Genomic DNA, 16801 nt, shown 5'->3' on the forward strand with positions numbered 1-16801 from the left:
GTGGTTGAATGTTAATAATTCAATTACATGGGGGTTAAAGGAGATAACCTTGAATTAATTAGTGGGGTACTTTGGTCATCTTTTACACTTAATTATATGGTAATTAGGATAAAAGAAAAAGAGTTTGAATAAGAAAAAATCAGAAAAAGAGAAGAGGGAGAATGAACGAACGAGAGAGGGAGAAACGCAGAAGAAAGCAAAGCATTGGAAAAGTAGATTTCTTGACTTCAATTCTTCGGTGGAGGTAGGTTATGGTTTATGTGATTTCATAGTAAACTCTTAATAGCGAATGATATGTATTGGGTAGTATTGTAAAGTCTTCTATATGCTTAATTGTGTGCTTGCATGATGTGATTATGTAATTGTGACGAATTAGCATGATGAGACTGTTGAATCTTAAACCTTAAAACCTCTCTATTAATGATGATGTCTTGGTATAAAAGAAGGCTTGATGAACTAAAAGAATGAGGTTAATGGATCGGGTGTCACGAACCGACATGTAGTATTAAGGGATCGGGTGTCACGACCGACACATAGTATTAAGGGATCGGGTGTCACGAACCGACACATAGTATTAGGGGATCGGGTGTCACGAACCGACACATAGTATTAGTGGATCGGGTGTCACGAACTGACACATAGTATTAGGGGATTGGGTGTCACGAACCGACACATAGTATTAGGGGATCGGTTGTCACGAACCGACACATAGTATTAGGGGATCGGGTGTCACGAACCGACACATAGTATTAGGGGATTAGAGTGTCACGTTCCGACACAAGAGGAATAAAGAGAATGAATCTTGAATCATGTTAATGGACTCAATTTAATGAACCTATTTCCTAAATGAGTATGGTATGGAGGCTTGAGTCCTCATGGGTGTACTTGGCGTTATTATCAATGATCCTTGTACTTGTTGTTGCTACCTGTTGAGTATTGTAGTTGATTTTATGATATCATCTGATATATATTGCTTTCTATTTTGAGTTGGCTGATGATATCTACTCAGTACTTATGTTTTGTACTGACCCTTACTTGTATGTTTTCTTTTTGTTAATTGTGGAGTGCAGCAAACGTACCGTCGTCTTCAACTCAACCGCAACTCTAGCCAGTCTTCATCACGTCAGATTTCAGGGTGAGCTATTGTTTCTAGCTTGGACTGGATCTTCTTCTTCACGTCTTGATGCCTTGAAGTTCTGGCATAGACTATATGTTTAGTTATTTTAGCTTCTTAGATACTCTTAGATTTAGTAAGCTGAGGATAGATGTTCTTGTGATGATGAGTTCCAAATTTTGGGGATAATGATAAGTTTTGAGTTTTACAAGTTGATTATTGATTCTGTTAATGGTTTTTAAGTCTTCCGCATTGTTTTCTATTTATTATGTTTGAAATGTTGGGGTTCAGATTGGTTGGTTCGCTCACATAGTAGGATAAGTGTGGGTGCCACTCACGACACATTTTGGGTCGTGACAAACTTGGTATCAGAGCATTATGTTCGTTGGTCTCATCACACAAGAACGAGTCTAGTAGAGTCTTAAGGAACGGTAGGGGGACGCCTTTACTTTTCTTTGAGAGGCTATAAGACTTTAGGAAAATTTCAATTCTTTCTTTCTTTCGTGCTATTACTTGGGTCCAATTGGTATCTAGGTGATACAAATTGGTATCTAGGTGATAAAAATTGGTATCTGACCATCTTCACTCTATTTCGCAGATGGTTAGAACTAGAGCAACAACCGCGCCAACACCAGCACCGGCAAGACAAGAGGCGTCTGAGCCAGCCACTGAGACTGTAGCTCGAAGAGGAGCAGTGGCAAGAGTTCGTGGTAGAGGTCGCGGAAGGACTCCTCTAGAGGAAGAGGACAAGCACCTGACCTATCAGTACTAGGGCGGTGACTCCTCCACCGACTGAGGAAGTAGTAAGAGAGGGGGAGGAAGGGGAGAATGAGCAAGTGCAGAATGAGGAATTACCACCCCAACCTACCCCAGAGATGATTAATCAGGTTCTTGCTTACCTTAGTGGGTTATCTGATCAGGGCCAGACACCTCCAGTGTTTTCTGCACCAGCGACTCAGGTTCCGGGAGTATAACATGCAGCTGTTGTGGCTCCCCGCATGGATGCCTCATTGGAAATAGGCACGTTTCCTCTGTTGACTACATGGCCTATAATGACAAGTGATCAACATGAACTCTTCAGTAAGTTCTTGAAATTGAAACCTCCAGTCTTCAAGGGTACTGAATTTGAGGATGCCTATGATTTTCTGGTTGATTGTCATGAGCTACTACACAAGATGGGTATAGTAGAACGATTTGGCATCGAGTTTGTGACCTATCAATTTCAAGGGACGCCAAAATGTGGTGGCGATCGTATGTTGAATGTCAACCAGCACAAGCACCACCTACGACTTGGGCATCATTCTCTAGCTTGTTTATGGAGAAGTATATACCCCGGACTTTGAGGGATAGGCGGAGAGATGAGTTCCTGATCCTAGAGCAAGGCAGGATGTCAGTTACTGCATATGAGGCTAAGTTTTGTGCATTATCTAGGTATGCCACCCAGCTTTGCTTCAGTCCACAAGAGCGGATTCACCGTTTCATGAAAGGGTTGAGGTCAGATTTACGGATTTCAGCCTTACAGGTAGCTGCTGCAGCAAAATCCTTTCAGGAGGTGGTGGATTTCGTGATAGAAGTGGAGGGAGTGAAGCCAGATGACTTCACCATGGCATCGACATCTAAGAGGTTTCTTAAAGGAGGTGAGTTTAATGGTTCTTACTCTAGAGGGCAGAGTTCAGGAGGTTATCCAGCCCGCCCTATTAAGTCTTCACTACAGACTGTAGCTGGGGGTCCACCGCAGACCGGTCAACACTTCTCTGAGTTTGGAGGTTATCCTCAGACTCCGTCGTTCTCACAAAGACCTCTGCTTGAATCCAGAGATTGTTATGGATGTGGAGAGACTGGACATATTAGGAGAAATTGTCCAAAACAGAGTTATAGAACCCCAATAATCAGAGGTAGAGGTGGTCATGGAAGAGGTCGTTATTTGGGAGGACGTGGTGGTCGAGGTAATGGTGGTCATCAAAACGGCCGGGGTGACGGGCAAAGTGGAACTACTACAGCGCCACATGGTAGGGGCAATGGACAGACCGGTGATAGGGCCCATTGTTATGCTTTCCCTGGGAGATCTGAAGCGGAGACATCTGATGCTGTCATCACAGGTAATCTTTTGGTTTGTGATTGCATGGCTTTTGTATTATTTGATCCTGGATCCACATTTCATATGTATCTTCCTCATTTGCTATTGGTCTTAATTTACATTGTGAATTGCTTGATATGCCTATTCGCGTTTCTACTCTTGTGGGTGAGTCTGTGATAGTTGAAAAGGTGTATAGGTCTTGTCCTGTGACTTTTATGGACAGCAATACTCATGTAGAATTGGTTATCTTAAAAATGGTTGATTTCGATGTAATTCTGGGTATGATTTGGCTTTCTCCAAACTTTGCAATCTTAGATTGTAATGCCAAAACTGTGACATTGGCCAAGCCTGGGACAGATTCGTTGGTGTGGGAGGGTGACTACACTTCCACTCCAGTTCGTATCATCTCCTTCCTTTGTGATAAGAGAATGGTTAGAAAGGTTTGTTTAGCTTTCTTGGCACAACTCAGGGATGATACTACCCAAGTACCTTCAATTGAGACGGTTTCAATAGTCCGTGAGTTTCTGGATGTGTTTCCCGCAGACCTTCCTGGTATGCCACCGGATAGGGATATCGACTTTTGTATTCTCTGGAGCCGGGTACTCGCCCCATTTCCATACCCCCTTATAGGATGACTCCCGCTGAGTTAAGAGAGTTAAAGGCCCAACTTCAAGAGTTGTTAAGCAAAGGCTTTATTAGACCAAGTGCATCCCCTTGGGGTGCTCCTGTTCTGTTTGTGAAGAAGAAGGATGGAAGTTTTCGGATGTGCATTGACTACAGACAACTGAATAAGGTAACTGTTAAGAACAAGTATCCTCTTCCTCGCATCGATGATTTCTTCGATCAGTTACAAGGTGCTTGTACCTTCTCAAAAATCGATTTGAGATCTGGTTATCATCAATTGAAAATACGGGCAACGGATGTGCCCAAGACTGCTTTTCGGACCAGGTATAGGCATTATGAGTTTTTAGTAATGTCTTTTGGGCTTACGAATGCCCCTGCTGCTTTCATGAGCTTGATGAACGGCATTTTTAAGCCATAACTGGATCTCTTCATCATTGTATTCATTGATGATATACTGGTATACTCAAAGAGCAAGAAAGAACATGAAGAGCACTTGGGAATGGTATTGGAAATGTTGAGGGAGAAAAAGCTTTATGCCAAATTCTCTAAGTGTGAGTTTTGTCTAGATTCAGTGTCCTTCTTGGGGCATGTGGTTTCTAATGATGGGGTGATGGTGGATCCTTCTAAGATCGAAGTAGTGAAGAATTGGGAAAGACCTACTAATGTTACAGAGGTAAGGAGCTTCGTTGGTTTATCTAGCTACTATCGTCGATTTGTCAAGGGATTTTCTTCCGTTGCTTCCCAATTGACAAACGTGACTAAGCAGAGTGTTCCATTTGTATGGTCGGATGAGTGTGAAGAAAGCTTTCAGAAGCTCAAGACTTTGTTGACTACTGCACCAATTCTTACCTTGCCAGTGGAAGGTAAGAATTTCATTGTTTACTGTGATGCATCCTATTTTGGTTTGGGTGCAGTGCTAATGCAAGAGAAGAATGTAATTGCTTATGCCTCGAGGCAATTAAAGGTTCATGAACGTAATTATCCTACCCAGGATTTGGAGTTGGCTGCAGTAGTATTTTCATTAAAGCAACGGAGACATTATCTATATGGGGTTAAGTGTGAAGTCTATACAGATCATCGCAGTTTACAGTATGTCTTTACTCAGAAAGATTTGAATTTAAGACAGAGGAGGTTGATGGAACTACGGAAGGATTATGATATCACGATCTTGTATCATCCTGGGAAAGCTAATGTTGTGGCAGATGCTTTAAGTAGAAAGGCAGGAAGCCTGAGAAGCCTAGCCCACTTGCAGGTTTTAGACGCCCATTGGCTAGAGAGGTTCAGACCTTGACTAATGACTTTATGAGGCTAGAAGTAAATGAGAAGGGAGGATTTTTGTCCTGTGTGGAGGCAAGATCTTCCTTTCTTGATAAGATTAAAGGAAAGCAGTTCACTGATGAGAAACTTATCCGGATTCGAGATAAGGTATTGCGAGGAGAGGCTAAAGAAGCAAAAAGCAATGAGAAAGGTGTTTTGAGGATTAAGGGAAGGGTATGTGTACCCCGCGTCGATGACTTGATTCACACTATTCTTACAGAGGCTCATAGCTCAAGGTATTCTATACATCCTGGTGCAACCAAGATGTATCGTGACCTAAAGCAACATTTTTGGTGGAGTAGGATGAAGCGTGACATTGTTGATTTTGTTGCTCAATGCCCGAATTGTCAGCAAGTAAAGTATGAACACTAGAGGCCTGGAGGGACACTTCAGAGAATGTCCATTCCTGAGTGGAAGTGGGAGAGAATTGCAATGGACTTCGTGGTTGGTCTTCCAAAGACAATGGGTAAGTATGACTCCATTTGGGTAATCGTTGACAGATTAACTAAGTTTGCTCACTTCATTCCGGTTAAGATGACTTACAATGCAGAGAAGTTAGCCAAAATTTACATCTCAGAAATTGTTTGATTGCATGGAGTTCCACTCTCCATCATATCAGATAGAGGTACGCAGTTTACTTCTAAGTTTTGGAAAACATTGCATGCTGAATTAGGTACTAGATTGGATCTTAGTACTGCATTTCACCCTCAGACCGATGGTCAGTCTGAGCGAACGATTCAGGTTTTTGAGGATATGCTTCGTGCATGTGTGATAGAGTTTGGTGATCATTGGAATAACTTCTTACCCTTAGCAGAGTTCTCATATAACAATAGCTATCACTCAAGTATTGATATGGCCCCATTTGAGGCATTGTATGGGAGAAGATGTAGGTCTCCCATTGGGTGGTTTGATGCATTTGAGGTTAGACCTTGGGGTACTGATCTTCTGAGGGAATCATTAGATAAAGTGAAATGCATTCAAGAAAAGCTTTTAGCGGCTCAAAGTAGGCTGAAAGAATATGCAGATCGAAAGGTTAGAGACATGGAGTTTATGGAGGGCGAGCAAGTTTTGCTAAAGGTTTCACCCATGAAAGGGGTGATGCGGTTTGGTAAGCGAGGTAAGCTTAGTCCGAGATACATTGGACCATTTAAAGTTCTGAAGCGCGTGGGGGAGGTAGATTATGAATTAGCCTTGCCCCCAGGACTCTCAGGGGTGCACCCGGTATTTCATGTGTCTATGCTGAAGAGATACCATGGTGATGGAAACTACATCATTCGTTGGGATTCAGTCCTTCTTGATGAGAATTTGTCTTATGAGAAGGATCCTGTTGCCATTTTGGATAGAGAAGTCCGCAAGTTGAGATCAAGGGAGATTGCATCCATCAAAGTTCAATGGAAGAATCGACCCGTTGAAGAGTCCACTTGGGAGAAGGAGGCCGATATGCAAGAAAGATACCCACACCTGTTTGCAGATTCAGGTACTCCTTTTCGCCCTTGTTTTTCTTCTTGTGATCGTTCGGGGACGAACGATGGGTAAATTGGTATCTATTGTAACGATATGGCAATAAGTAGTATCATTTATATATATATATATATATATATATATATATATATATATATATATATATATTTCTCTGTTATTATTTTTCTTTATTCTACTTACCAATAATTTTTTGAACAAATTTGAAGAAAACATAAATGATACTACTTATTGCCATAAGAAATACCATAAATAGAGATATATTTCAAAATTTAATATATATTATTAAAATTATCAAAATATTGTTTGAACATAGGTGAGTTTTTATCATATTCTAGACAAAATTACAATAACTAATTTGTATCTAACAAAGGTACATATTTGTGACAATAAAAAATTCATAAAACTTCAAACATAATAAAATTCATGAAAAAAAACATAATGCACACATCTTTTTATGACTTTAATCATAAGAACATAGTGAAAAGAATAATATAAATTAATGTAGAAATTTAAAACTCTTATCGACACTATTTTCGACAAACTAATCAACAATCAAGAGTCTTCTTCACCGAGTCAAGCATAAGAATTTGATAATAATAATAATAATAATAATATTAGCAAAACACTACTTCAAATATGAAGTGAAAAGAATAGTCATGAGTAGAAATAATGAAAACTCATTCCAAAGAAAATAAATGAAAAGAACACGCATCTTCCTTAACCTTAATCACAAGAAAATAAATGAAAAATAGAAATATAGATCGATGCACAGTTTTTTTGAACTTTTGTCCAACATCCTTTTTGACAGACTAATCAACATTTAAAAGTCTTCTTCATCGAGTTATGCTAAAAGATGAATGTGATCCTATAATAATAATAATATTTATAAAAACAATGAAATTAAAAAAATAATCTTGAGTTACATGGAGAGAACACACAATACATCTACCTTAATCACAAGAAAATAAATGAAAAATAGAAATATAGATCGATGCACAGTTTTTTTGAACTTTTGTCCAACATCCTTTTTGACAGACTAATCAACATTTAAAAGTCTTCTTCATCGAGTTATGCTAAAAGATGAATGTGATCCTATAATAATAATAATATTTATAAAAACAATGAAATTAAAAAAATAATCTTGAGTTACATGGAGAGAACACACAATACATCTATCTTTCTTAGTTCCTTAGGACCTTAATCATAAGAAAATACATAAAAATAATAGTGTATAATCAATGCACAATTTTTGTTACTCTTATCCGACATCCCTTTTGGCAAACTAACATCCAAGAGCCTTCTTCTTTGAGTTATGCCACAAAATAAATTCGATCCTACAATAATATAAAGATTAACAATGAAATTTAAAAAAATCTTGATTTACATGGAGAGAACAAACAACACATTATGAATTTATAAAGGTAAAATTTGAGAATATATCATAAAGTGTCATAAATATTGTAATTAAATACTTGGGGGTTATGAATATGAAAATTTAATATTAAAAGAGTTAATGATAGTATTAAAAGTAGAAATTTAATAGGTATAAGTTATAAATATGAAATTGTACAAATAAATGAAAGAGGAAAAGAATAAATATAAAAACGAATAAAGGAGATGAAAGAAATAATTTTATATTATATATAACTATAACTTTTATGGATTGAATAAGTAATAAATATTTTAACAAAATCATAATGTGTTTTTAAATTGAAATAACAATAAATGTTGCCATAAAGTCTAAAGATAGCAATTCAACAAAAAATTCTTTATAACAATTTCAAATTTGAGGAGTGAGTAATTTTTAAAAAAATTGATTTAAAATCTATTTAATTTGGGTAATTAATGCGATGTTAGTGGGCTGAGTTTTAAATGGGTTGGACTGCATTTTTTGGGCTATAACTGAGCAAGTAATTAGTTATAGTATTTAGTGTGATGTTTTTACTCATTTATGTATTTGTTTTGAGATAAAAATAAAAAATAAATCAGAAAAAGATAAAAATAGATATTGGCAAATGTTGGCCATTGGAGGGCGCCACATCAGCGGATCAAGATTCAGATTTATATATATATATATATAGATTTTTTAATAAAAACTAATTAAGTAAATATTAAATTCTAAAAAAGTTAATTGACCATCTTTCATTTACTAAATTAACATTGTTGCTCTAATAACTTATGCTTAGAAACTATATCATCATGCAATCATTAATGTTTCAATGCAAAAAAAAAATCTTTTTAGAAATTTCTAAGGTTATTTTGTAATTTACAAGTATTTAATATGGTTCATGTATTAGAAAAAAGCGTGTTATCGAAGAAAAATTTGTTAATATTCTCATGCATATATATGATGATTAATTTGTATTTATCTAATTATTGAGTATACACATTCATTTTTGGATACTGGACTAGAGTGTCCCAACTATCTAAGTCTAATTATCTTTTAAACTTTGACAAACATATGATTAATGTCCTCTTCCCGATAGAATTAGTAGATGGGGACTTTTACAATTAATTTGAACTTTTACATAGATTGTGATACAATACTTTCATTCAAATTGAATTTGTTGTATATAATTAGTTGTATATAATTAGTACATGCATACCATTGCAATTGATAAAAATATAATTGGAATTGATAAATTACCTTCATTCAAAAGGATTAACATATGTATAACCAGGTTATATATGTAGAGTCCGAAACTCAAAGGGTAAAAAATATTAACAAAAATTTCAAAACGGTATATAAAATTTTATATAAACCAAAACGGTAAAATCGCTGCCGACGCAGCGATTTCAAAATGTTTCTTCTTACAAATCGCTGCCAGGGCAGCGATTTAACATTATTTTTTAATTTTCTTTTTTTTAAAAAAAAATAAGGTATATCGCTGCTCTGGCAGCGATTTACGAAGAGAATTTTTTTTAAAAAAAATCGCTGCCAGTGCAGCGATTTATAAAAAAATATATATATATATTTTCCAATATAAATCGCAAGGCAGCGATTTATAAATAAAAAAATTTTGATATAAATCGCTGCTAGAGCAGCGATTTACAAAAAAAAAAATTCTTATAAATCGCTGCTTAGGCAGCGATTTATTTTTTTTAAAAAAATTTGTTATTAAATCGCTGAGCAATTTTTAAAATAAAAAAAAATTTTAAAAATGTTAACTTATGTTTATAATTTATAAGAAAATATACATTATTTTAAAAAAATTAAAAATAAGTAAATATATTTTCTTTCTAAAAAAAGATATTATATTGAATTTAAATTTAAATAATATTTGAATTCAAATAATTAATTTTTTTAAATAAAAAATTAAATGAGAAAAATTATTTAATTTTTTTTAAAACAAAATTATATACTTTTATATATATATATATATATATATATATATATATATATATATATATAAAGTGAAAAGGATCACATGACAATAGTAAAATTTTTTGTTTTTATTGTATAATTTGAAGAAAATTTTCACAAGTTAAAGTGGATGACATCACAATCGTAAACCTTTGTTTTTATTGTAAGTTTTGAAAAAAATATTCACATGTAAATAGTACATCATACTTTGAATTCTATAAATTGGTAGTTCAATCTTTCAATCTTCCAATCCAATCTACTTTCAATCTTCCACAATCTTAAAATTCTTGTTATTCTTCAAATTTTCTAAAGTTTTTAAAAGCATTTTCTTTATAAGGTGAGTTTAAATTTATTTTATTTTAAATTTATTTTAATTAATTTTATACTTTTATATGATATTGTTGATATATTCAATCGTTTGATACTTATATTAATGTTAATTTTTATTTTTATTTTTTGTGTATAGATATGGATCCATCAAATTTATACGTACATCCTGGTCCAGTAGAGCATGATGTATTAAAAATTCAAGTTCATCATCGTTCCGAAGGAATTTGGAATGGTAGCATAAAAGAAGAGAGATGTTGCTTATATACGCGTCGTGGTGATATTGAATTTTGGCAACATTTAAAATATCATCCATTACATTCTCGCATCCTTCAATATTTTGAAAATTGTAGATTTAAAGGAATTCTTGATGTTGGATGTGTGCCGTATGACTCCGGATTAATTTCTGCTTTAATTGAAAGGTGGCGTCCGGAAACTCATACTTTTCACATGCGAACTGGCGAGGCTACCATAACTTTACAAGATATTGAAATTTTATTCGGAATGGTAGTAGATGGTAGTCCTATAATTTTAAATGGAGCTGATTCTTTAGGGATTATAGGTAGACAAGAAATGATTTTTCAATTAACAGGATGGTTACCCGATACTAGTTGTTTTTCTGGTGTTAGTAGATTGTCAACATATAAATTGATTGAGTATATCGAAGGTTTGGAAGTTATTAACGATAACTCAACTGAGCATGAAGTTCAACAAAGATTTAGATTATATTTATTATGGTTATGTGGTGGATCAATATTTCCGGATAAATCTAATAATAAGATTAATTTGGACATTTTGATTGACATGAGAAATTTAGATTTAATGTCAACTCAAGCATGGGGATCGGCCGCATTATCATATTTGTATAATTGTTTATGCCGTGCGTCAATGAAAAAATCAAATGAAGTTTGTGGATTTCTCTCTTTAGTGCAGCTATACATATTTTTTTGATTAAATATTTTTTATATACTAGTAATATGCACTTTTAAATTTAAGTGCATTATAAGTAATGGTGAATTTATTTATTGTAGATTTGGGCATGGGAAAGAATTATTCCCCTGCAACCATTGCCAAAGCCTCTAAGAACCAATCAATTTGAGGCTTTAACTGCACTTGCACGTAAATGGACGCGACGTAGAAATCATCAAAATGAGGCACGAACTGTAATCGGTGTGATTAGGGATGTACTTGATAATCTAACTGATGAACAGGTATTTAATATTATTAGTATCTTATACTTTTTATATTTTATTTTATTTTAAATAAGAATATATTTTTTTCTGCCAATGTTGTTTTTATAATTATCTTACTTAATTATTTTTTTTATAGTTTATTTGGCAGCCTTATTCGGAAGATGTTATTAATGGATTGCCTGAGTGGTGTCGGTCAGGACAACGTGTCTGGATGGCACAGGTGCCACTGATTTATGGAATTTATCGTGAGTGGCACATGGTTGATCGTGTTGTGAGACAGTTCGGTTATTTACAACATATTCCTGGACCGTGTACCCAATTTTCCGAATATCATTTTAAGCGTGATAAACGATCAAAAATAAAACAAGAAGATATAGATGCATTTAACTATACACAATATTTATGGGAACAACGTCAAAATCGTATATTTCGACCTCCATTTGTAAGTGATCAAACAGATTACTTCCGTTGGTACATGAGGCATACCCGCACCACAACATGTTGTACAAAAAGGGTATCAACACATGGCAGGAAGACATGAGGCATTAGTATGTATATTACATAAATTTCAAATTATTATGTCAATCTTTAATAATTTTTTTTTATTAATATTTGTTTATTCATTATAGGCTAGAGGTCATGAAATGCAGTATCGTCGAGCTCGGATGATTGAAAATGATGAAAATCAATCTAATGAAATGAGACAATATGCAGCGGAAGTCGCTCGTATTTCAATGGAGTCAATGAATGCGGCCTTTCAGGGAACGCGATTGAGCTTTGATCATGATTACAATCCTCCCACTCAATACGATGAACCACCACCAGTACAAGTATCTCGCCGATCACGACAAACAACACCGAGAGAGGGTGCTCGTCGAGGTAGAAGGACCACTAGTGAAACAGCTGATTTTTCTGCAGGGCCCTCTAACACTAATGTGGCGACTCCCGAGCCTTATTATCCCACATTTGATTTTTCTGTAGGGCCCTCTAACACTAATCCGAATTTTTCTAGTCAGCAAACAGTTGGTTTTGTAACTCCGCAGGTTCCAATATCTGGGTTTGCACAATTTAGTGGTTCTCAATATGGTTTTCAACATGGTATGCGTGAATTTCCGATACATAATTCTCCATTTGGTGGAAGATTGAATTTTTCGAATGTAAGTATAATTATTTTCATACAATTTTTTTAACTTTTTATAATTTTTTTTATTTTTATTGCATGTTTATTTGATTATATTATGTTATATTGTATTATAGGTAACTGCGTTTGATGATTCAAGATTTAATGCTGGGGCTTCACAAAATTTAGTTCTTAATAGACAAAATCCACCTCGGAGAACATCTAGGCTACACAAATCAACTAGATGTGGAACAGGCAGTCACTATCAAAATGAGGAAGATTTTGAAAATGAAGATGAAAATGAAGATGAGAATGAAGATGTAGAAGATTCGGATTCAGAAGAATAATTTTTTTTATGCACCTTTATTCTAAAAGGCTGAAGATTCGAATTTTGAAATATGTAGATTTTGTTGTTTCGTGCAAGTTTGAACAAAGTAATGAGATTATGTTTGAACAAGTTTGCAGGATTTACTTTTCTTTTTGTAATAGGTCAAATCAATACTTTTTATGTTATGTCAAATCAATACTTTTTATATTAGGTCAAATCATTATTTTTTAATAGAGTTCAAATCAGTAATATAATAATAATGTAAAGATATTATACGTACAATATTTAAAATGCACAAGACAAATTAAATTCATGTTAACAAATAAATATAAAAGATATATCATATGTCAAATCAATACTTTTTGTCAACATTTTTGTATGTTTGAACAAGTTTGCAGGATTTACTTTTTTTTTTATCTCAAATCAATACTTTTTGTCAACATTTTTGTATGTTTGAACAAGTTTGCAGGATTCACTTTTTTTTTATCATAAGTCAAATCAATACTTTTTATGTTAAGTCAAATCAATACTTTTTATATTAGGTAAAATCATTATTTTTTACGTACAATATTTAAAATGCGGAAGACAAATTAAATTCATGTCAACAAATAAATATAAAAGATATATCATAATATTAATAACAAGATAATAAAAACACATTAACCTTAAAAACATATACAAAATATTTAAAATCGAGTAGGACATCGTGCCTTTGTGTGACCTGTCTCCTTACAAACACTACATTTTCTAGTCATGCGAGCCGGAGCTATATCCATATCATTCTTAAGTCGGCTTCTTCCTTGCGTACCACTTGTCCGCAAATATTCAGTATTTGCAATTAAATTAAAAGGAGCTGGTGGCCAATACATTTCATCACCCACTGGATTAAATGTCTCACTGTATGTTCGTTTGTAATATTTTGCACTGTAGAATTTACTTACATAAGATTTTGGCTCGATTCCGCGAAGTCCACAAAATTTGATGGCATGCGAACAAGGCATATGATAGTTTCTCCATTTTCCACAAGAACATTTCTTACCTTGTGCAGTAACCTTGTGGACATTTCCACCTTTACCATCATGAGCAAAAGTAAGAATTTCAAAAACTCCATCACCTGTGTTGTAAGTCATCATATCTGTGTGCCCTTGAGCTCTTTGATAATAATCATTAAATTTTTTATCTATCGCAAGTGGCCATGGCATATTACTTTGAAGTAATGCAATTGCAAGATTGTTTCTTTCGACAAAACAATCAACGAGAGCTTTGAACGTCGTTCGAACCATGGCAGTCACAGGAAGCCCCCGAGCTTTTTTCAATAAACCATTATATGACTCAGACACATTTGTCGTCATGGCACCCCATCTACGACCACCATCCTTATACATCGTCCATTTTTCCAAAGGAAATTCATTTAACCATTCATATGCTGTAGGAGACAATGTTTTGATTTGTTGCATCCGTTGCATAAACTTTTTCTCCTGATGCTCGGTAGCAGCCAACCACATTAGATTTTCGAGTTCACTATTTACAAATTTTTTATTAAAATTTGCTTTTAAGTGTCGAACACAAAATCTATGATATGTGTTGGGTGGACTCAACCAATCATAAGATTGAACGCACTGCAAGATTCCTTGATGACGATCAGAAATAAGACCAATTCCTTGTCGTTCACAAACTACATGTGTCCATAATAACTTGAGAAACCATGACCAAGACTCAAAACTCTCACGTGCAACTAAAGCATATGCAAGTGGAAAAATATTTCCATTCGCATCAATTCCAACCGCAATTAACAATTTGATATCATACAAACCATAAAGATGTGTGCCGTCGATAGAAATGACCGGCCTACAACTTTTGAAACCATCAATGCTCTGTTTAAAAGCCCAAAAAAGAAATTTAAAAATTTGCTCACCTTGCATTGTTGTAGAATGATGCTCCCACTCAATAATAGTGTCTGGATTGAATAATTGTAGTGCAGCCATGTATCGAGGTAATGCCTTAAATGAACTTTCAAAATCACCATAAACCACTCGAAATGCTTTTCTTCGACCTTTTTGTGCTTTTCTGTAACTAGGAGTATAGTGATGTTTTCCTTTGATAATTTCACGGATCATCTTAATATTTATGTCCGGATTTTGCATAACATATGGTATTAATGAAGTGGCAATCATGTTATCATTCAAATTGAAATGATCCTCCTTATAGTTATCTGTAAGACAAGTATGCGGTTCAATCATTTTTCCTGTCTTCCACATACCGCTTGAAATCTCTCTAAACCGAATCATCCAATCACACCCTAACTCATGACGCTTGCAAATAACTTTCCAACTTTTACTTTTGGATTGATCACAAAGAAATTCTTTTTTAATAGCAAGACTATATGCTCTTACTGCAGATTTCATTTGCATCTTATTCATAAATAACATACCTAGTTGCATATACAAATTAAATTAATCAACATGCAATAAATAAATAAATAAACAACTATAAAATATTTAGTTTTCAACAATCGAACCTGACTGGATATGTTTAGGATTGTTTGAATTCCAAAGTGCCGTTCGAATGGAACCGTCATCTCTCGTGTACATAAAATCTTCTGCATTTTCGTCAGTGTGATCTAAGTATGGAATCGCTGTAGAATGATAATTAATACTTTGATCTTCAATGGATGCATTAGGTGCATTATCCACATTATCATCATCGTCGTCATACATATCATCACTGTCTGTTAATTCATGCTCGGAAGGTTCATCATTGTGCAACTCACCAACTCGTTCATCACCCATAACATTGTTATTTACAATTTGTGTACAATAACTCACTGCATTTTGAATTTGATCATACCTATAAAAATAATAATATAAATATATTACATATAAGAAAAATAATTTTTAAGAAATAAAAAAACATTACTTTATTTACCTATTAGTTGAATCCGATGAGAAACAATTCAAATGACTGAAATTTTGGCTAGACTCTCCCATAATATTCATTTTTTAAAAATAAATCGCTGCCTAAGCAGTGATTTATAAAAAAAAAAATTTTATTTTTGTAAATCGCTGCTAGAGCAGCGATTTATATCAAAATTTTTTTTTTTTTATAAATCGCTGCTAAGGCAGCGATTTATATTGGAAAATATATATTTTTTTTATAAATTGCTGCACTGGCAGCGATTTTAAAAAAAAAAAATCTTCGTAAATCGCTACCAGAGCAGCGATATACTTTATTTTTAAAAAAAAGAAAGAAAATTAAAAAATAATGTTAAATCGCTGCCCTGGCAGCGATTTGTAAGAAGAAACATTTTGAAATCGTTGCTTGAGCAGCGATTTCATTTTTTTATTAAAAAAATTTTTTTTGGCAAAATCGCTGCCTCAGCAGCGATTTTACTTTTTCAGTCGAAGTAAATCGCTGCGTCGGCAGCGATTTTACCGTTTTGGTTTATATAAAATTTTATATACCGTTTTGGAATTTTTGTTAATATTTTTTACCCTTTGAGTTTCGGACTCTATATATGTATACTTAAACAAAGCATTTTTTTTAAAATTATTTTTTAGAAGAATAAAGGTGAATGATCTTTAGGAGGGATATGCTTTATTTAGTTCGTATTTCTTTCTCTGAATGTAAAATAAAGGGTCATACATTGAAATATAAGATTATTATTCTTTACTTATATACTTGTGTGATGTAATTTGTAAAAACAATTAATTATAATTTACTTGATCTTTTAAGCAATTAAATTATTATACTATATTAATTGATAGAAAAACTTGTCTAATTTGTTTTTAAGATTTTATCAATTACTTATTTATGTTTTTTTTTGTATGGGGTATGTAATATATAATATATAATATA

General features: G+C 33.9%; 2 protein-coding genes and 1 long non-coding RNA gene across 3 annotated transcripts; 2 read left to right on the forward strand and 1 right to left on the reverse strand.

Annotated features, from left to right (window-relative positions):
* The first annotated feature begins 10196 nt into the window (after positions 1 to 10196).
* Positions 10197 to 11862, forward strand: LOC138348261 (uncharacterized). Its single transcript, XR_011220571.1, has 3 exons — positions 10197 to 10315; positions 10445 to 11516; positions 11635 to 11862. It is a non-coding gene; the product is annotated as an uncharacterized lncRNA (long non-coding RNA).
* Positions 11863 to 11995: 133 nt separating this feature from the next.
* Positions 11996 to 13302, forward strand: LOC138348260 (uncharacterized). The gene is made up of 3 exons (XM_069297041.1): positions 11996 to 12046; positions 12128 to 12655; positions 12756 to 13302. Exons 1-3 carry the CDS (start codon positions 12023 to 12025, stop codon positions 12963 to 12965), a joined length of 762 nt encoding a protein of 253 aa, XP_069153142.1. The 5' UTR covers positions 11996 to 12022; the 3' UTR covers positions 12966 to 13302.
* Positions 13303 to 13555: 253 nt separating this feature from the next.
* LOC138348262 (protein FAR1-RELATED SEQUENCE 8-like) lies at positions 13556 to 15827 on the reverse strand. Its single transcript, XM_069297042.1, has 2 exons — positions 15465 to 15827; positions 13556 to 15377 (listed from the first exon to the last, which is right to left on the reverse strand). The coding sequence occupies exons 1-2, from the start codon at positions 15733 to 15735 to the stop codon at positions 13633 to 13635; spliced, it is 2016 nt and encodes a 671-aa protein (XP_069153143.1). The 5' UTR covers positions 15736 to 15827; the 3' UTR covers positions 13556 to 13632.
* Between the last annotated feature and the right edge of the window lie 974 nt (positions 15828 to 16801).

This window comes from Solanum lycopersicum, chromosome 4 (genome assembly GCF_036512215.1).
Source record: "Solanum lycopersicum chromosome 4, SLM_r2.1".
Classification (NCBI taxonomy): Eukaryota; Viridiplantae; Streptophyta; class Magnoliopsida; order Solanales; family Solanaceae; genus Solanum; species Solanum lycopersicum.

What these genes read in the sequence shown, in the direction of transcription:
- LOC138348262 (XM_069297042.1), bottom strand. Translation starts at nt 15,735, where the DNA reads ATGGGTGATGAACGAGTTGGTGAGTTGCACAATGATGAACCTTCCGAG. An exon ending in TCCTAAACATATCCAGTCAG is followed by an intron (nt 15,378 to 15,464) that starts GTTCGATTGTTG and finishes ATATGCAACTAG; the next exon opens with GTATGTTATTTATGAATAAG.
- LOC138348260 (XM_069297041.1), top strand. Translation starts at nt 12,023, where the DNA reads ATGGCAGGAAGACATGAGGCATTA. An exon ending in CAGGAAGACATGAGGCATTA is followed by an intron (nt 12,047 to 12,127) that starts GTATGTATATTA and finishes TATTCATTATAG; the next exon opens with GCTAGAGGTCATGAAATGCA. An exon ending in GAAGATTGAATTTTTCGAAT is followed by an intron (nt 12,656 to 12,755) that starts GTAAGTATAATT and finishes ATTGTATTATAG; the next exon opens with GTAACTGCGTTTGATGATTC.